The following is a 20,000-nucleotide window of genomic DNA, read 5'->3' on the forward strand; positions in this document are numbered from 1 at the left end:
GGAGGAGGAGGAGGAGGAGGAGGAGGGCAGGGAGGCCGCAGTCTGCAGGAGGTGGGGCAGCCGGATCCTCTTGGCGTCCAGGGAGATCTGGGACGAGAGAGGGAGGAGGGGGAGAGAGAGAGAGAGAGAGAGAGAGAGAGAGAGGGAGAGAGACATATTGTTAGTTAGATATAAGCATGTAGTTTAGACTAGAGCAGTAGTTATCAAACTTTCATGTGCCAAGGACCCCCAAATTGATATGTATTTGATCGCGGACCCCCAGAAGAGAACATTTGTGTTAAAAAAAGAATACTTTCAAGATAAAAAAAAACAAACATTAAAAAATAGCAGATATACAAGCTCGCCGCAGGAAGTCAAAAAGTAAAATGGTTGTGATGCTGTAGGCCTATTGACACATTTGGCTGGGGACCCCCTGGAACCCACCCACCCAGACATATTGGAAAGTACCTTCACAGGTTTTACCACTGATACTAATGAAGGCTCTGTTCCATTTAGTGTAGCACAGTGGTTCTCAAACCTTTTAATTTCAAGGACCCCCATAACTCCGAGAGTGTGCAAATGGAACCAAATGGACCGCACTTTGAGACCCACTCACCAGTGGACACAGGTGAGAGGACTGTGTTTCCAGTGAGTCAACACCCTGACTCTGTTTGACCGGAATGGAACAAGCCTTCATTAGTATCATTGGTAACACCTGTGAAGGAAGTAAAGGAGGGGCGCAATTTCTTTCCAAAATGGTTGCTGTGCATATACAGTATAGAGCCTATTGTGTTTGTATAGACCGGTGGTCCGGGGACCACCAGTGGTCCTAGAGGGGGTTCCAGATGGTCCCCAGCTAAATGATGGAGAGTTGGTAACCAAATGGACCCTTATAGATCTGTGAGTGTAAAATGGAACCAAATGGACCTGTTTCATTTTACGCTCTGAAGAGTTACATTATTGTTAAATATCTGCATTACTTAGAATAAGTCTTTTGATCAAGGTTTGCCTGTTATCTCTCCTATGGTACCACAGTGACATTAATCTGAGTTCCCAGAAGTTTTCGCCAGCTCTGGCGAGGAACTTCTGGGCCAGAGCCCTGGTATTTGTGGGCGGGATGTACCTTACGCTCTGAATCTGAGCGGACACGCCTCTTACCGGTCTGTGAGCTGTGCAACTCGTCTAAAAAGTCCGACGAGAGGCAAACAGCAGTACACAACAATGGCGGCCGAAATTTCTCAAGGGGAAATTGCTTCCCGTCGATCCTATTTAGATGCAACACCCACTGCATGTGGATCCCGCCCCCTTTTCTTCATTGGCTGTTGATTTGAATCACAACGCAGTGGCCGCGCCCCTGCTGTCCAAGCTCCGACGCTAACCCTCCCAGACTACAGTGACATCAATACAGCATGGTGGAATTGTTGTCGGATCGGAGGGGAGAGGAGAAGGGAGGGGAGGGGAGGGGAGAGGAGAGGAGAGGAGAGGAGAGGAGAGGAGAGGAGAGGAGAGGAGAGGGGAGGGGAGGGGAGGGGAGGGGAGGAGAGGAGACACGAGGAAAGGATGTGAATATGAGGATGAGAGGATAGGACATCTGTGCTGTCCTTTCCTTCCATCTGGAGAAAGGAGGAGAGGAGTCTATATGCTACCGTGTGTGTTTTAGCAGCACTAACCCCTGGCTATAAAGTTTCTATTGTATTTTTTGACTCCCCTACTTGCTAGTCCCCCATGGGGATGAGGAGCTGTGGAGAAGTGTCTTCAAGTTGTCATTCCTGTTGGCCTCGGGGGGGAAACAGTCACAGAGTCATCTGCAACATGTTTTAAGGTCCCGTGTGTGTGTGTGTGTGTGTGTGCGTGCGTGCGTGCGTGCGTGCGTGCGTGCGTGCGTGCGTGCGTGCGTGCGTGCGTGCGTGCGTGCGCGCACGTGCACGCGCACGTGTACGTGTGTGTGTGTGTGCACACGTAATCCTGAGGCGCCTCTGCCTGTCCGTCAGATTAATTCTGTCTGTGATGTGAGTACTGGACTAAACCTAATAGTGCTGCCCGGTCCAACAGGAGTGTGTGTGTGTGTGTGTGTGTGTGTGTGTGTGTGTGTGTGTGTGTGTGTGTGTGTGTGTGTGTGTGTGTGTGTGTGTGTGTGTGTGTGTGTGTGTGTGTGTGTGTGTGTGTGTGTTCGTGCGTGCGCGCGTGCGTGCGCGCGCATGTGTAAACGTCCGTGCGAACGTCTGTGCGTCCGTGGGGGATAATAGAATGGACATTGGGACTCCAACTCTAATGGACTGCCAGAGCTGCCAGCATAAGTCGAACTCTAGGTGAACTTTCACATGTTTTTCATATGAGAGAGGGAGACAGTGTAGGAGAGAGAGAGAGATGGTATTGTATATAGCAGTATATGGCATTCGGAAATCGTGGAATAGTTGTCTGCAGGCTACGCGAGACTATAGCTGACAACTGATCAGTAAAAGCTCCTGAGATGAAGGTGGTAATAATGTTCATAATTGTTGACTTCCTGTTAGAGATACCAATCAATTGAAGGTCATCAACGTATTTCTCCCTTTTTTTTCTCTCTCTCTGTCCCTATATAATCTCTCTCTCTCTCTCTCTCTCTCTCTCTCTCTCTCTCTCTCTCTCTCTCTCTCTCTCTCTCTCTCTCTCTCTTTCTCTCTCTCTCTCTCTCTCTCTGTCTGTGTATCAGTGGTGGAAAGTAACTAAGTACATTTACTTAAGTACTGTACTTAAGTACAATTTTGAGGTATTTGTACTTTACTGGAGTATTTCCAATTTCCAGTACTTTTACTTCTACTCCACTACATCTCGGAGGCAATTATTGTACTTTTACTCCACTACAATTATTTGAAAACGAGTTGTGAGCTTGTAGATCTGCTATTTTAAAACATTTTAGTAGTTTTTACTTTTGGTACTTTAAGTACATTTTGATACCAATACTTTTGTACTTTTACTCAAGTAAATATTTTATGCTGGACTTTTACTTGTAACAGAGTACTTCTACATTCCAGTAGTGATACTTTTACTTAAGTAAAACATTTGAGTACTTTTTCCACCACTGCTGTGTGTTCACATCGTCACCTTGCTAAAATGGCATAAGTCATTTTTTGAGGAAAATGATATTTTTGCCTAAGTCAGCTCCTCATGAACACTGGCCACCTCTGGTAAAATCGCCTATCTCCTAATTGAAAAGGATCATGCTGTTCACTCCCCTTTTAATATAATGACCTAACTCCCTAGTGTGACTTAGGACAAAATAGGCAATTGTTTTGGCCCAAGTCACATGGTTTTGTGAAGAAATTGCCCAAAAATTGCCTAAATCAGTAAATCATTTGGCCTAAATCAGATTTAATCCTATTTAAACCTATTTAAAGTTCTTATGTTACACAACTGACAGACAGTGTTATTTTTATTTTAATAGTCATAATTTGTTATAAACGTTTTGGGTGAAATGATTAAGAAATATCATACAGTAGTTTAGTTTTGGATAAGTTTTTTTTTTTTTCTGAAAAACTTAAAAATATTACTTAGGCCATTAGTTTAGCAAGGTGGCGACATGGAAAGTGCAGTGGGACCCAATGCAGCGCTGATCCAAGTGAAAACACATGGGGTTGTCGTTCCCAGCCTGAATCTGGTCCGTCTCACCTCTCCGTTTGGAGTCAGGCGAAAGAGAGAGAGAGAGAGAGAGAGAGAGAGAGAGATTGTACTTTAATACATTTCTAGGAAGATTTTTGTGAGTTTGGGTACCCAAACTCACAAAAAATATATATTATTATGGGCCCTTTTTCAAATGTGTGAAAATAGAGGATCCAAAAGCTCACAAGTGAGCTTGCAGATCTGCAGATCTTTGGAAAATAATCTGAATTTGTCTGATTTTGTTTTTACCCTTTTCTCCCTATAATGTCAATATAGCATTGATAGTAAAAAAAATAAGTATGCTTTGTAATTTGTACTTTTGAATAGTATTTACTTGCGTGTATACTTTGTCCACCACTGCTTGAGATTCATCAATTCAAGGTCACAATCCACACACAAACTCCTGTCTCTCGCCGTTTCTATATCTCTCTTTATCTGTTTCATTTATGTATCGTGCTCTCACCTATCTCTCTCTCTCTCTCTCTCTCTCTCTCTCTCTCTATGTCTGTTTGGGAGTTAGGTGGAACTTTTTAAATAGTTTCTTGTGGGGGTGTCTAATCCTTCCCCCCGTCATCCTGATCTGAACACATTTGACACGACACCACGGCTGCAAACCAAGCTGTCCCAAATCCTTTCATCAGACCAAATCCTCCTCACACTATCACTGAGTCTGATAAAAACACACACACACACACACACACACACACACACACACACACACACACACACACACACACACACACACACACACACACACACACACACACACACACACACACACACACACACACGTAGAGGACGGAAAGAGGAAGAAACGGCATGAAACCATTTAGAAAGAGGAAAGTGTTGGAAATGTATAAGATTGGAAGGGTGGAAGGAAGAGGAGAAAGGAAGAAAGGAATACTAATACTACTACTAATAATAATAATACATAAGACTTATAGCATTTTTTAGTACCCAAAGTCGCTTTACAAAACAGCTTAAAATAAACAATTTTATTGGGAGAAAACAAAAAAAAAAGAAGTTAAAAGGCTAAAAACATTAAGCTAAGACTAAGAAGCAGAAAGGGAGATTTGGTTTGAGTTAGGTGGGGAAAGCAAGTCTGAAAAGGTGGGTTTTGAGGGAGTGAAGTCAGGAATTCAGAATTTACTTGAGTTAAAGTACAAATGTATTGGTATCAAAATGTACGTTTTTCAAATGTATAACATATTTTAAATACATTAACATAGCAGATCTACAAGCTCACAATGCGTCGCATCGCAACGCATTGTGAGGGGCCGAGATGTATATAGGGCTGAAGTGGGCTGTAATAATAATCAAAATCTACAAAGTAACTAGTAAGTAAAGTTTTCAAATAATTGTAGTGTAGTAAAAGTATAACATTTGTCTCTGAGATGTAGAGAAAGAAAGAAAGAAAGAAAGAAAAAAGAAAAAAGGAAGTATAAAGACGAGCACCAGTTGCCTGCTGCAAATCATTTTGCAGGCTACATACTGTGATTTCCTTTAAAAAAACACATAATCTCACTGCATAACATTGTACCTCCAGGCTGGTGTTGTTACTAACACGTCATCTCCATAAACCTCTATAAACTCTATAAACAAATCCTAAACGTACTACAGTAGATTAAAAAAAGCAAAATGATTATCATCACTGTAGCCTACCATCCTGGAATAAATAATAGTATTTCTTCAAATACTGATAACATCTCATTTTACTCTTGATGCATGCCTGATGTTTAGTAGTACTGTATGTGTAATGTCACATCAGAATGCCTGGCCTGTCCCAGCAGTGCCATTAGGACTAGAGTTAGGACTCTCATATAATACAGCAGGGATGTGGTGTTCAATACCCATTACCCACAACTATCGGGAACATTTTTTGAAGCTTTTTGCAGTGTTTAACCAATTCCATCTACCAATGTCTTCTAAATCCTAACAGTTTTCTGAAAACCGTATATCAGTGGTGCTATCAGTGGTACTTTTTCATGTGAAGGACCACCCAAAATTATATGTATATGGTCGCGGACCCTAATCTCAAAATATGTTGTTCCAGGGACGCCCCAGAAGTAAAGATTTGAGTTAAAAATGTCTGCTTTAAAAATATGTACATTCATAGATTTGCACACATTTTCAAGATGTGTCAAAAATAGCAGATCTACAAGCTCATAGCGCGGCACTCTGTGTCGCGCTATGAGCTTGTAGATCTTGTAAATCTTGTAGATATTTGGAGATTTTTGGGTGAACTATCCCTTAAAGTACAAAATGTGAGTACTTCTTCCACCACTGTGTATGTGTGTGTGCGTGTGCGTGTGCGTGTGCGTGTGCGTGTGTGTGTGTGTGTGTGTGTACAAGTACCTCTCCATCTCTGGACTCCAGGCGCAGCTCGTTGCGGCAGGTGGCCTGGATGTCTCCTGCCTCGGCCAGGATCTTGATGCCCTTGGGAGCTTCCATCCTCAGGAAGCGAGTTGGAGACTCCAGCCTGGACAACCAACACAACGCCACACCACAGTCAGTCAATCACCATCACAATCAACCCTATAGAACAGTGGCTCTCTACCTTTTCAGGACGTGACCGCCCAAAATAATCATATTTGAACTGGGGACCCCCCAAAACAATCATATTTGAACTGGGAACCCCCCACCCCGACAAGCACTTGGAATTGAGGCATTACATTTAATGTGACTCGGTTCCACAGGTAAATATTGTGAAAGTAGCCGATATACAAGCTCACAACGCCTCGCGTTGTGAAGCATTGTGAGCTTGTAGATCAGCTATTCTCACAATGTTTGTCTCTTTCTTATATTATTTGACAATCTCGCCAATGTTTGACCAGTTTTTGTAGTAGTTTGTTGATTACTTGACCAGTTTTTGTAGTATAGATTGTTGATTACTTGAACAGTTTTTATAGTATAGTTTGTTGATTACTTTTGATGCAGTAATGGTCTTTTCTTTTTTACTATGAAAGTAGTAAATTGGGGGACCCCGTCCGCTTAAAAAGATCTATTCAAAGATATGCACATATTTTCAAGATTTTTCAAAAATAGCAGATCTACAAGCTCATAGCGCGGCACTCGGTGCCGCGCTATGAGCTTGTATTATCTGCTATTTTTGAATAGCCAAAGAAATCTAAAATGACACGTTTGCTTTCCCGGTTTTAATGGGTCAAAACAGCTAAGAGAAGAGTTTTGCCTCAGTTTAGTATTAATGTCCTCTTCCAACACAGACAATACACTGTTTTAGAGCCCTGAGTCATCCCCAAATTTCTCAGCATTATCTCATTATAATTTCCTATACTATTATTCCTCGTTCTGTTTTCAGAGCCAAATTGTTCATTGTTCATTAAACTGTGTCTGGGAGCGAGCGCTTTGTGCTGAATTATACACTTACTGTATGCATAATGTGGCTAAACGTCTTCATTGGATATTGTGAAAATAATTATTCCGATTTTTTTACTTAACTACATTTTAACTTAAACCCTCTAGACTTAGTAAACGGACCTGAGTTGGCGCTGTACTTTTTAGTTTTCGCCAACCCCAGTGAGCCATAGTCGGCTATTAGACCTCCGTCTAAAACCGGGTTATAACTCGTCTAAAAGTGATTTTTTTTTTCAACGTTAGCAGTTTTTTAAGCGTCTATATAGACGTCTATATTATAGACTTAAAAAACAGCTAATCAACGCCTAAGCTAAGAATAGACGTTAACAGAAACTTTCAGTTGTAACCTGGTGTTAGCCTAGCCGTTAGACGTATTTTAGACGTCTAATAGCCCAAATAATGCTCAGTGGGACACCAAATCCACTTGGCAAGCTCACGTGGCAATTTTTGGCTAATTTCCCCTCAGAATATGGATGTTGGGGTTCAAGTGGTTAAGTAAAGTAGCAATACCACAACATAAACATATTCTGTTTAGGGATGGTCCGATATTATCGGCCGATATTAGCATAAAAATTGATATCGGGAAAAAATCGGTATCGGTTTTTGAAAAAAAAAAATGTTTTTTTTTTTTTTTGGCTTTATAAATAAGTTACAGGAGTTCTTACTGTATATGGTGTGTGTGATATGAAATTTGAGCTTACCCTAATCACAATAATCCCCGCATATATCGGTATCGGTAATTAAGAGTTGGACAATATCGGTATATCGGTTATCGGTAAAAAAGCCAATATCGGACAACCCTAATTCTGTTACAAGGAAAAGGCCTGTATACAATGTTCAACACCTCAAAATTGTACTAAAAAAGTGCAGTGCTTGAGTAAATGTACTTTTCCACCACTGAATGATGACATACAGGATAATATCGTTTGAGCTAAACACCGTGACCTCTTAAACCCTATAATGGTTCACCAGAGTCCCTCAGGGCTCTGTACTAATGTATTTTCTGTTTTGTGTTATTGTGGGGAAAGCTTTCGCTGAAAATAGCCGATCGACAGGCTCACAGCGCAAATACGGATTCCGGGGTTTAAGTGGTTAATTGGACATTGTGAGAGGAGCATTGGATTGGACTGACTTTTCGTTTCAGAGACAATACAACATTGTGTCCGTGACACTTGACGAAGGACAATGAAAACTGAAACAATGTTGACTCAGGCGACAATACAAGTCCCCGCTATAACACCCACACAGTGACTGGTGCATTTCTCTAGTGCCTTTCTGCAAGGCGCTTTACAATGTGCATTATGTTCAACAATTCACACAAATTCACACGCGCACACACACATACTCACGCACGCACGCACGCACGCTTGCATGCATGTGCGCGTGTGTGCGTGAATCACTACTTATGAGGACATCAACATTTTAGGACGCCATTGAAAAAAGCTGAAAATAACCAGAAGATAAGCTTGTAGATCGGCACATTTTTGGTGTGTGACATTGCCGCACAACTAAGTAAAATGGGGAAAACTGTAACCGAACACCTAGACCTATAACCTCTAAATGCTAATTGTAATCTTTTTTTTTTCTTACCATAAAACAAAATGTCTCTGGTGAAGGCCAAAACAAATGGTCCTCACAGTCTGTTTCTCTAATTCTATACTTGTCGGGACATTCGTCCTCGAAAATATAGTTATATGAGTACAAGTACACACACACACACACACACACACACACACACACACACACACACACACACACACACACACACACACACACACACACACACACACACACACACACACACACACACACAGTTCCATTATTGCCTCTCTCTCTCTCTCTCTCTCTCTCTCTCTCCCTCTCTCCCTCTCTCTCTCTCTCTCTCTCTCTCTCAGTGACCTTGGCTGCCTGCCAACGAGGGAAAATATTGATCACACGGAGCAGGAAGTCATCCAGAAGGGCTTTTCATTCAAAATAAAGGCCCCGTTTTGCAGACTCTCGCTCCCCAAAATAAACTCAGCCTCCTCGTCTCTTCTCTCCTCTCTCCATATCAGCCGCCGCAGTAATAACCAGGAGGACCGAACCGTCAATCTACATCCAAACGCGGCTAGAGGCGCCTTTTTTTTTCCTCTCCTCTTTTCCTTTTCTTCTCTTCTCCTTTCTTTTCGGGCCCCTCTGCATTTCATCACAGTTATCCCGTTAAGACCGGGAAAGCATCTGTGTCATGGCGTTGGCTATTCAAAAATAGCAGATCTACAAGCTCGCAGCGCGTCACTTCGTGCCGCGCTGCGAGCTTGCACATCTGCTATTTTTGAAAAAATAAAAATATTGAATTCTTGAATTCTTGCAGCATATTTTAAGGTTTTTTAACTCATTGAGTGCCAGAATTTTTTATTTTATTTAAACGTTTGGCAATTCTGGCACTCAATTTTACTACCTATGAGTATGTAAAAGAACAGAAACGAATAAACAAAAAATATTTAAAAATGATGTTGTCCCAGTGCCAGAGTTTTTTTCACAGAAAACAAAAAGTGCTTAGGAAGCGAGATACAGCCTTTTTCAGTTCTAAGTTAAACAAGGAGTGGATGGAGCTGCACACCTTCAGATGATGATATCTTGGGTTCTGAACATGTTTTTCCCAAAAAAAAAAAAAAAAAAAAAAAAAAAAAAAAATTGTTTACTTATGCTAATTTTTCAAAAACACGTGAAACACGTTAATGGCACGTTGAGCCATAGCGCTAAAAACACGTGAAACACGTTAATGGCACTCAGTGAGTTAATATTAAAATATATTTTTGAAGGATGTTAAAGGATAGGCAAAGAATTAGCATTGTGCTTCAGCCTATTCCTTTTTTCGGTCATTGAGTTTGGATTTTGTGTGTGAGTTCACTTTGGATACACTTTTTTTTTCTTTTTGTAAGTAAACACAAGTGTGGTTTGTTGTAAACAAAGACCGACAATAAACCATTCATTCATTCATTCAAAGTGTTTGAAACATTTTGAATAATTTTGAATTATGAAAAAGGTTTGAGAACTACTGATTTTAGAAGGCATTTGCCTCAGGTCTTAAAGGGTTATTTTGGAAGCCGTCAGTCGCATATTACCGGCCCTTCCTCTTAGCTTTCACAGAAAACCGTGGAACGTTTCATGGAAAGGAAATTGAAGGTGGCAGTGGCACACACACACACACACACACACACACACACACACACACACACACACACACACACACACACACACACACACACACACACACACACACACACACACACACACACACACACACACACAGGAGAAAGAAAAACGCTTATAGGTCAGCGATTAGCCGCGGATGAGCGCGTTCATGAATGCACCCTGCAGTCTCGCTGGATTTTATTTTACTATTCAAGGGATATTTTGGTCGCTGTCGGGGAGAAACCTTGAATCCCTGTATTTCAACTTTGTGGTGATTTTTCGTAAACTAACGTCCTACTTCCATCGTACGAGACGTGTCACAAAACAGTAGCAAAACATTACTTAGCAAAACATAGCTGATCTACTGTACAAGCTTGTAGATCTGCTCTTTTCAGTATTTCTGAAAAAAAAAGTAAAGTGAAAAAATACTATTTACCATTAAAAATATATATAAGTCGGGTGCAACCGTGTATGTCCAAAACCGTTAGTTTATTATTATTATTATCATTATTATTTGAAAAGCATTTTAAAATAGCGAAAATAGCTAACTGACTTTGTGTGTGTGTCTGTCCATCCGTCCGTATGTTTGAGCCTCAACAGCTGCAGCTGATTGCAACACAAAGATGCAACCAGTTACACTAATTAAACACAATACGGAGTGCAGGGACCACTCACTTCACACTGTGTGTGATTTTTTTGGAGAAGAGGAGTGAGGGAGGGAGGGAGGGGGCATGGAAATGAAGGGTTTGACGGTGAAGACGAGGGGTGAAAGGAAGCTATTTGGGATGATCAGCGCCTAGTGCATTAGCGCCATAATAGCACACATAAGACGGCTTTTCATGAGCCAAGTGGATTGACGCAGCGTGAAGCTAAACTGCAGCCAGGCAGGGAGGCGGTAATGCCGCTTCACAGAGGACAGCAGGTGTCAGCCATAGAGTTATAAAAAGAACCCCGAGAGCGGCTATATGCCGGAAATCCACGCCCATTCATTTCAATGCTGTCGCTCATTCATGATTATGTCTTTCCCCCGGTGTTTCGCCCAGGTGGGCGTGGTTTTGAGGTTAGGGTTAGGCATATTTTCTGTGAGGTTATAAGGTTAGGGTTAGGCATAGTTTTAGTGAGGTTAAAGGAGCAGTTCAGCCCCAAAAAATACGTACACCATTAAGCCCATGAAGCCTTGAATTCATGGAGATTTGTTTTTGACGGTCAATAGGCATCTTCTACCGGAGACTCCGCCGGTCATCAAATTATTGGCTTAATTAGTGTAATTGATAGAGGTGGGCCCCAGCAAAATTGTTATATGTGTCACAATCATTTCAAACACTTTAACCATATTTTATACTTAAGATTTGTGCAAATATTTGAATATGTTTTCATTCTTACGAGACACTTTAGCTGAGATGGCCCGCTTGCCTGAAACTGGCAAACACACTGAGGGACCTAATAATTCAGCTCTAAATGCAACTGATAGCCTACAAAATAAATAAAAAGCGGTGGTATCTGCCTCATGTCTATATTATGCATAGGCTACAAGCAATACATCGTTTGACATATTTTTTTCTTTTTTATATATACATGTGTTGACACATGTTGGGCACATACATATTTTATTTGAGGTTTGCCACTGTTGTAATTGAATTTGCATGAAGAATAAAGCATTCTAACGACATACGCACAGCTTCGCTCCCTGGTAAGACAGCCTCGGGGCTGACTTGAAAACGGGCGGACCTCACGCTCAAATCACCTACAAATAAAACATGAATGAATCTGACTGCTAGTGTAGAATTGTCTTAAATGCCGGTACGATCAAAATATGGTCGTAACTTGCTTAGTGAATCGGGGCCATTGAGACTGTACGGGCAGGTGGCGGTGTGCATGTACAGACGTGACGTTCCAAAGTGTATCATCAGTGGACATCAGTGGATTGTCCAAGCATTGTCACAGACAAACTTTGCCAAGTGTGAAATGGTGCCAGGTGTGAATTGGCCTATTTTAATTCACAAAAGGCAAATCAGGAACGACAAATGGGGGGGATACTTTACAGGGAAAATTCAGGAAAAGTGAAGGCTGAAGTGTGAAGAGGTCGGAAGTCATGTCTGTAATCAATTCCCAACAGATTTTTGTTTTGGGGAGCACCGGTTTCCGTTCATTCAGCGTCCTCCTGAGTGTAGGCTGGTGAGGTGTCGTGCAATGGTGTTGCGCGCCGAGAAAAGCCAATGTACAAGCTGACTGAGTTTATAGGTCTTCTTTTCTTCTTTAAAGAAAATCATGTATATTTTTGGGCTTTTATGCCTTTACTGACAGGAGAGCAGTTGGGACTCGAACCCGTGACACGCTGTCAGGCTACACGGAGGCTAGGTGCCTGGACCGCTACGCCAGCCGTCCAGGCCAGGTCTTCTTTTCCTCTTTTTTAACCCTTTTTTAGCACATCTATTCTCGCTCTTTAGGCATTTTGTTGTCGTTTCCCGAAAAGACACCGCATTTTTTATCCTCTCCCTCTAGGGTGTAGTTCAGCTTCCCCATCGGCACCCCTACTGCCGTGCTTCTTACCGTTTATGTGTTTGTTGTTGGTAGTCATGGCTGCCAGTTCCCACCTGATGTTGTGTGGGAGTTCCGACTGCTCTAGACGGTATTGAATAACTGCCAGCTTGCATAATGTCTTCAAACTAGGATTGAGGTCCAAGATGTGCATGTCATCACCATGGAAGAGGATGATACGATCTCCCGCCATGCAACAACCGTCCATCCGGCAATACCTATTTGACAACGGGTCTTTCCCCTTGGTCTCAACGTTCTTCCAGGAGAAGGTCTGTAGATTGAATTTCCTCAAATCATTGAAATTGGTGCCACCAAATACGTACAGCTCTCCATTGTAGCTAAAGGCTGAATGACTTGAGTATGACTCTGAAGAAGGATGTGGCGGCCAGCAGTTGGTCTCTGTGTCAAAAACTCTCAAAATAAACATTCCAAATAAAAATATCTTTGTACCGAGGATGGTGGCACAGCTTAGAGATGAATAAGGTGGTGGAGTGCCTCTGGTGTTCATCAAAGACCCGACCATTGTGGTTGTGTCTAACTTATAGATATCACTAGAGTAGGAAGTCAGCCTATACATGACCTTCCCGAGGACACAGGCTGTGTTGCCATACCCCTCCTCTGGAAAAGTCCCAGAAACCTTTGGTTTGAACCATCTGTGAGTGTCAACATCAAATGCATAAAGAATATTTTTGCGGCTATAAGGGTATATGTAGATGATATCTTCGATCAGCACAGCTGACCCACGGAAATCAAGGTCCCATTGTCCTCTTCCAATTGTCACTGTTTTCAACGGCCTCCAGCTCAAAGACACTGTGTGGAAAACGTGCACATGAATCTGATTCCGATGATCCGTGTCATTCTTCACAAAGTAATACACCTTGTCCTCCACTGCAACAGCAACGTGACTACGTGCCTCTTGCAGTCCTTTCAAATGAGCAGTCCAGCAAAACATCTTTCTTCCTTTCGCTTTTTTTCTGAATCTGTGGATTCCTTCGACACCTGGAGCACCTTATACAAGCCGGTGTGATGTCACAACACAAGCCGTTGCCATGCCTAACTGCGATTTGCGCAGGATTCTATCGGCGCATAATATTGATATTGGGGTGGTCCCCAGACCTGACTTTGAGAAACAGTCTGCTGAGACGCATTTCTTGAACCCATTTCCTCACAACTTTTAACCACAAAACCACATTTTCAAACTACATTACAGAAACCCTGGACACTTCTGGTTAAAGGAGACACACCATGAATTTAAAAAAAATTAAAAAAAATTTTGATATTTAATATCATATGGTGTATGTCCCTCAAACCATTTTCAAAAGGTTTGAGCCTAAATCAACACTCAGATATACTCATCCCAAGTCAATTCTCTCAGGCTTATAAAGCACTTTCAGCTGCAATACCAAAACGTCCTGTTGGGCAGAGGGGTGCTGTACTGCGGTACTGAGCAATTCTGTCTGTCAAAATACATGGGCAGAAAGTTTCGTGATGTAAGCAAACTTGCCATTCTGAGATGGCCTGTTTAGACACGCCCATTCTGAAAATCTCTGAAATGAGAATGAATGACTGAATGTTAAAAAAAAATATTTTTTGGGGTACAAGAGACACTGGGGAGCCCAAAAAATACAAAAAAAAAAAAAAAAAGTGAAATTCATGGTGTGTCTCCTTTAACATGCATTACAGATCTGTTAGTTAGCTCAGTGGTTCTTAACCTGTGAGACAACCCCATGATTTTTTGGGAGTGTCCTTAGATGACAGTAAAGTAACAATTTAATGACTTTTAAGACCTTTTCAATACAAAAAAAAGACAAGAAAAGACCATTACAGCATCAAAAGTATCCAACAAACTATACTAAAAAACTGGTCAAACATTGTCCACATTGTCAAATAATATAATAAAGAGGAAAACATCTTTAAAACAGCCGATCTACAAGCTCACAACCCCTCACATTTCGAGGCGTTGTGTGGAACAGAGTCAAACTAAATGTAATGCCTCAACTCCAACAATTCCAAGTGCTTGTCAGGGTGGGGGGTCCCTAGTTCAAATATGATTATTTTGGGGGGTCTCCAGTTCAAATATGATTATTTTGGGGAGTCCCCAGTTCACATATGATTATTTGGGGGGTGGGGGGGTAATGGCCTGAAAAGGTTGAGAACCACTGGGTTAGTTGATGGTTATTGATGTTACATGTCTTGCTCAAGGGCACTTCAACACTAACCCTGGAGGGGCAGCTATGGGGATCAAACCGTGAACCTTACGATTCCCACGTGGCCACTCTATCTCCTGAGCCACTGCCGTCCCGTAAAATGTACTTATTTAACCCACAACCTCTAGTTTTCATTTGTCCACAAAATGTATGTGATTAGGTCAGAAAAAGACAGAAATGTCATTACTTCACAGCCTGGTAGTTCCGCTTGACAGAGCATGATGAGGAGAGTGGAGACTGCTACATAGTCCTATGGTCAGTGGTGGAAAGTAACTAAGTACATTTTACTCAAGTACTGTACTTAAGTAAAATGTTGAGATGCTTTTAGTTTACTTGGGTATGTCCACTTCTCAATACTTTATAGGCTACTTTTACTCCGCTACATCTCAGAGGCAAATATTGCACTTTTCACTCCACTAAAAGTATTTGAAAACTTGATACAAGTTACTTGGTAGATTTAGCTTATTATTGCAACATGTGCATTAACTCATTCACTGCCAGACTTATTGCCGGCCGCGTTTGCCCACTGCCAGAGATTTTTCATTGAAAAAAAAAAAGTCAGGAGCTGAGATACATATTTGTTAAGCTTTAAGTTAACAAGGAAGTGGATGGGAGTCTTTTCCTTCGAAAAATCATATCTCCTTGGTCTTTGGGTCAAAAAAAAAAAAAAAAATTAAAAAAAAAAAAAAAAAAAAAAAATTTTGGGAAAAATTAATAATTACGTTTTTTACGTCTGTGGCAGGTTTGGTAAACGGGAATAATTACGTTTATTACGTCAGTGGCAGTGTATGAGTTAACCACTTAAACCCTATTTTCTAGTTGGTCTATCCGGAAATATCTCATCTAAAAGCTCACAATGCGCCCGATCGTGACACTCGGTATTTTCCAGAAATTTTAATACATTTTGAAAACTTGTGAAATTGGACATTCTGCATAACAAGTGCTTTTGTTACTGTGAGTATTGCATTGATGCCAATACATTTGTACTGTTACTCAAGTGAAAGTTTGAATACATTTGAAAAATGTACATGCAATTAAGTTATATTTTGAATCAAAAACACATGAATACAGGCCTTTCACTTGTAACAGAGGATTTATACTTTTACTTAAGTAAAACATCTACTTTTTTCCGGGTGCAGTACGTTAGTCCGACAGCGCATTCCTCCGACAGCGCAGCGCTCCGACGTTTCCAATACTAAACCCGAACCAAACCCGCACCCTAACCCTAACCGCACGCGGATGCCACATAGTCGGAGAAAAGGTCTGTCGGATTAACGCATGCCTCCCCTTTTTTCCACCGCTGAGTGTGGGGAGATTGAGAGATAGTTTACGGTTAACTTGATACAGAAGAAAATAAGGCCATTTCGGGTCATTTGCTGTACACCACAGATAACTGATTAGCAAGAGGGGGTGTTAACCCATTAAGACCGGGAACGCACCTGTGTCATTTCAGAATTTAATAATAGAATAGAACCATTATTTTGTGCCGCGATATGAGCTTGTAGATATGCTATCTTTTGAAAAATCGTGAACATTTTGTGCAAATCTTTGAATATCTATTTTTTAAAGAGAACATTTGTAACTGTCAAATGTCTCAACAAATGTCTTCATTTTTCTGAAAAAAATATTGTTCTCAAAACTTGGTTCTCAAACTTCTTCCATGTCAAGGACCCCCAAAATGATATGTATTTGGCCGCGGACCCCCTTCTCAAAATATGTTCCAGGGACCCCCCCATAGGCACAGATTTGAGTTAAAAATGTTCGCTTTAAAAATATATATATATTGGGGGCGCCCATTGGCCTGGCGGCCCAGTAAATATATCCAGACTATATATATTTACTTAAAAATAAGTAAATATATTCAAAGATATGTACACATTTTCATGATTTTTCAAAAATAGCAGATATACAAGCTCATAGAGCGGCACTCTGTGCCGCGCTATGAGCTTGTATATCTGCTATTTTTGAACAGCCAAAGTCATCTAAAATGACAGAGCTGTGTTCCCGGTTTTAATGGGATAAGCACACAACATAATCCCTCTTATGTGGGACTAAGACGTTAAGTACTCAACGCCTGAGGTTAATGGTGGCGTCTGCACTGTTTGATTTAGCCACCACGAGGAAGCAAACAAACAGGCTTACGCGCCATGGAGCGTTAACAATGAAGCCCGTCTTGTGAGTAATATACGTGGCTAGTCCTTTTATCTGCTGATACAGTATACTGAGAGGGAGACAGCGTAGGAGAGACAGGTAGTAGGAAAGTTGAGAGGGAGACAGCATAGCGGAGACGGATAGTAGGAAAGCTGAGAGGGAGACAGCGTGGAAGAGAGAGACTGTAGGAACGCTGAGAGGGAGACAGCATAGAAGAGCCAGACGGTAGTGTATGTGAGACAGACAACAGGAAAGCTGAGAGAGAGAGAGAGAGAGAGAGAGAGAGAGAGAGAGAGAGAGAGAGAGAGAGAGAGAGAGAGAGAGAGAGAGAGAGAGAGAGAGAGCATAGGAGAGAGCATAGGAGAGACAGAGAGTAGTCAAGCTGAGAGGCAGACAGCATAGCGGAGATATATAGTTGGAAAGCTGAGAGGGAGACATTATAGGAGAGACAAACAGTAGGAAAGTATAGAGGGAGACCATGTAGGAGAGACAGACAGTAGGAAAGCTGAGAGGCAGACAGCATAGCGGAGATAGATAGTTGGAAAGCTGAGAGGGAAGAAGGCGGTAGAGAAGCTGACAATCTTGTGACTAATAAACAAGTCTATAGTCATTTGACCTACTGATGCAGTACTGAGAGGGAGACAGTGTAGGAAAGACAGACGGTAGGAAAGCTGAGAGGCAGACAGCATACAGCGGAGATAGATAGTTGGAAAGCTGAGAGGGAAACATTGTAGGAGAGACAAACAGTAGGAAAGAGAGGGAGACAGTGCAGGTGAGACAGACAGTAGGAAAGCTGAGAAGGAGACAGTGGAACGCTGAGACGGAGACAGTGTAGGAGAGACAGACGGTAGGGAAGCTGAGAGGCAGACAGCATAGCGGAGATAGATAGTTGGAAAGCTGAGAGGGAAACATTGTAGGAGAGACAAACAGTAGGAAAGAGAGGGAGACAGTGCAGGTGAGACAGACAGTAGGGAAGCTGAGACGGAGACAGTGTAGGAGAGACAGTTCTGCGTGTGCATGTTTTCAGAGATAAGCATGTCAATGTCTCCATCAACAGCGACCCAAAGCAAAGGGCCCAAGACGAACCCAGCTGAAATAACTTTACAACATGTGAAACTCATCATTGCTCAAAACAATATTCCTGGCTCGTCTAATTGACACGTAATGATAACAAGGTCAACAGCTTCATAATACAGTACATTGAAAAGAAATATCAGCGTTCTCCCAATTTCCCCCCCCCTTTATTTTTCATTTTCCAAAGCTAATGAGAGTTTGGTGAAATGCCTTTTCCGCGCAGCATGGGAGAAAGACATACCGTCCTATTTGGTGCGTTATCTGTGAATTGGTGTGAAGCCGGCAGCTGCCTGGGAGTGTAATTTGAATATATTTATCGGCGAATCAAACGCTGATGTATCATTACCGCTGGGGATGAGCAGTCATTTTCACTTCCTCTATTCAATCTTCGACGACATTCTCGCTCCCTGTCGTGTCTTTGTGTCTCAGACTCTTCTATACGTGTCGCTTTTCTCTCACTGTCGGGGTGGAAAACTCGTATGTCCAAAAGTGTTGCTTTTCAGGAAAAGGAAAGAAAAAAAACGTGTTCCAATCCAATTTAGTCGCAAATTCCTGCTAATGCTTTTCATTGGTTCAATATGAAACCCACATACAGACCTTTACATTCTTTCCTCCAAAATGGCAGATCTACTGTATAAGCTCACCATGTGACACAATGCACCACCTTATGGGCTTGTAGATCTGCTATTTTTTCTAATTCCTGCATAGTTTAAAAAGTGAACGTGCGTGTTGGATTGAGGTGTGCCTATGTGCAATCACTGACACTTAAAGCAGCACTGTGTAACTTTCCCCTTCTACCCCGGATTTGAACCAGGTTTCCTGTGCAAGTGCTGACATTTTTACCCAAGCGTGGGGTTATTGCGCGCCCCCCCCCCCCCCCCCCACGCGTCCCGTCGCTGTCTAGCAGACATCAAGGATTGGATGGACCTAAACTTTTTAGAATTAAACGAAAATATGACGGAAGTAATATTCTTCGGCTCCGGCTCCCTAGGCCCCCTAAGCGCCAACATCCACCCCCACCTCAATAATCTCGGTGTCACCTTTGACACCAAGATTTGATAAGCAGGTCAGCTCTGTAGTAAGTGCCAGCTTCTTCCAGCTGCGCCTATTGGCAAAGGTCAAGCCCTATCTCTCTCCCAGTGATCTCGAAAGAGTGATCCATGCATTCATCTCCTCCAGGCTGGATTACTGCAATTCCCTTTACATCGGCATTGACAAATCGCTGCTAAAAAAAATTGCAGTTTATACAAAACGCCGCTGCCCGCCTCCTCACAGGTACAAAGAGGCGGGAACATATTACTCCCGTTCTGGCTTCTCTCCACTGGCTCCCGGTCCGTTTCAGAATTGATTTTAAGATTTTAATGCTTGCTTTTAAAGCATGCAAGCCCCGCCTTTCCTCAATGACCTCATCAAAGATTATACTCCACCCAGACCCCTAAGGTCGGCCGATCAGTTGCTACTGATTGAGCTCACAACTAACAAAAGGTCTAGAGGCGACGAGCCTTCGCTGAGGCCGCCCGAGGCTCTGGAATATCCCTCCTTTTAATGTAAGAAGTGAACCTCTCAGTCCATAGCCATTTTTAAATCACTATTAAAGACCTACTTATTTTCCCTGGCCTTTGAACATACTGTAGTTAAACAGTTACAGCACAACTATTCCCTAACTCACTATCTTCTGCTAAGCTTTTTTAATCGCCGCTTGTATTTTGTATTTTGTATTTTTATATTGTATTTTTGCACTGTATGAATTGTAACATGGTTGTTTTGATGTGTTGTATAGCACTTTGGTTGGCCTTGGTTATTGTAATGTGCTCTATAAATAACATTTTAGTTGAGTTGAGTTGAGCTGAGATTTGGCGAAAT

The 20,000-nt window shown here is 42.0% G+C and overlaps 1 protein-coding gene across 1 annotated transcript in view; it reads right to left on the reverse strand.

The window, feature by feature from the left end:
* Positions 1-20,000, reverse strand: part of LOC311057178 (delta-sarcoglycan-like) — a gene marked incomplete at its 5' end in the record, with an annotated part of 52,650 nt that overhangs the window by 4,824 nt on the left and 27,826 nt on the right. Inside the window, 2 exons of the mRNA XM_084074129.1 lie at positions 1-87; positions 5,974-6,097. The exon at positions 1-87 is cut by the window's left edge and continues 4,824 nt beyond it. Of these exons, the coding sequence (XP_083930255.1) occupies positions 1-87; positions 5,974-6,097 (211 nt within the window). The remainder of the gene's footprint in view (positions 88-5,973; positions 6,098-20,000) is intronic.

The sequence above is a fragment of the Gymnoscopelus microlampas genome, assembly GCF_963454915.1.
Source record: "Gymnoscopelus microlampas genome assembly, chromosome: 12".
In the NCBI taxonomy this organism is placed as follows: domain Eukaryota; kingdom Metazoa; phylum Chordata; class Actinopteri; order Myctophiformes; family Myctophidae; genus Gymnoscopelus; species Gymnoscopelus microlampas.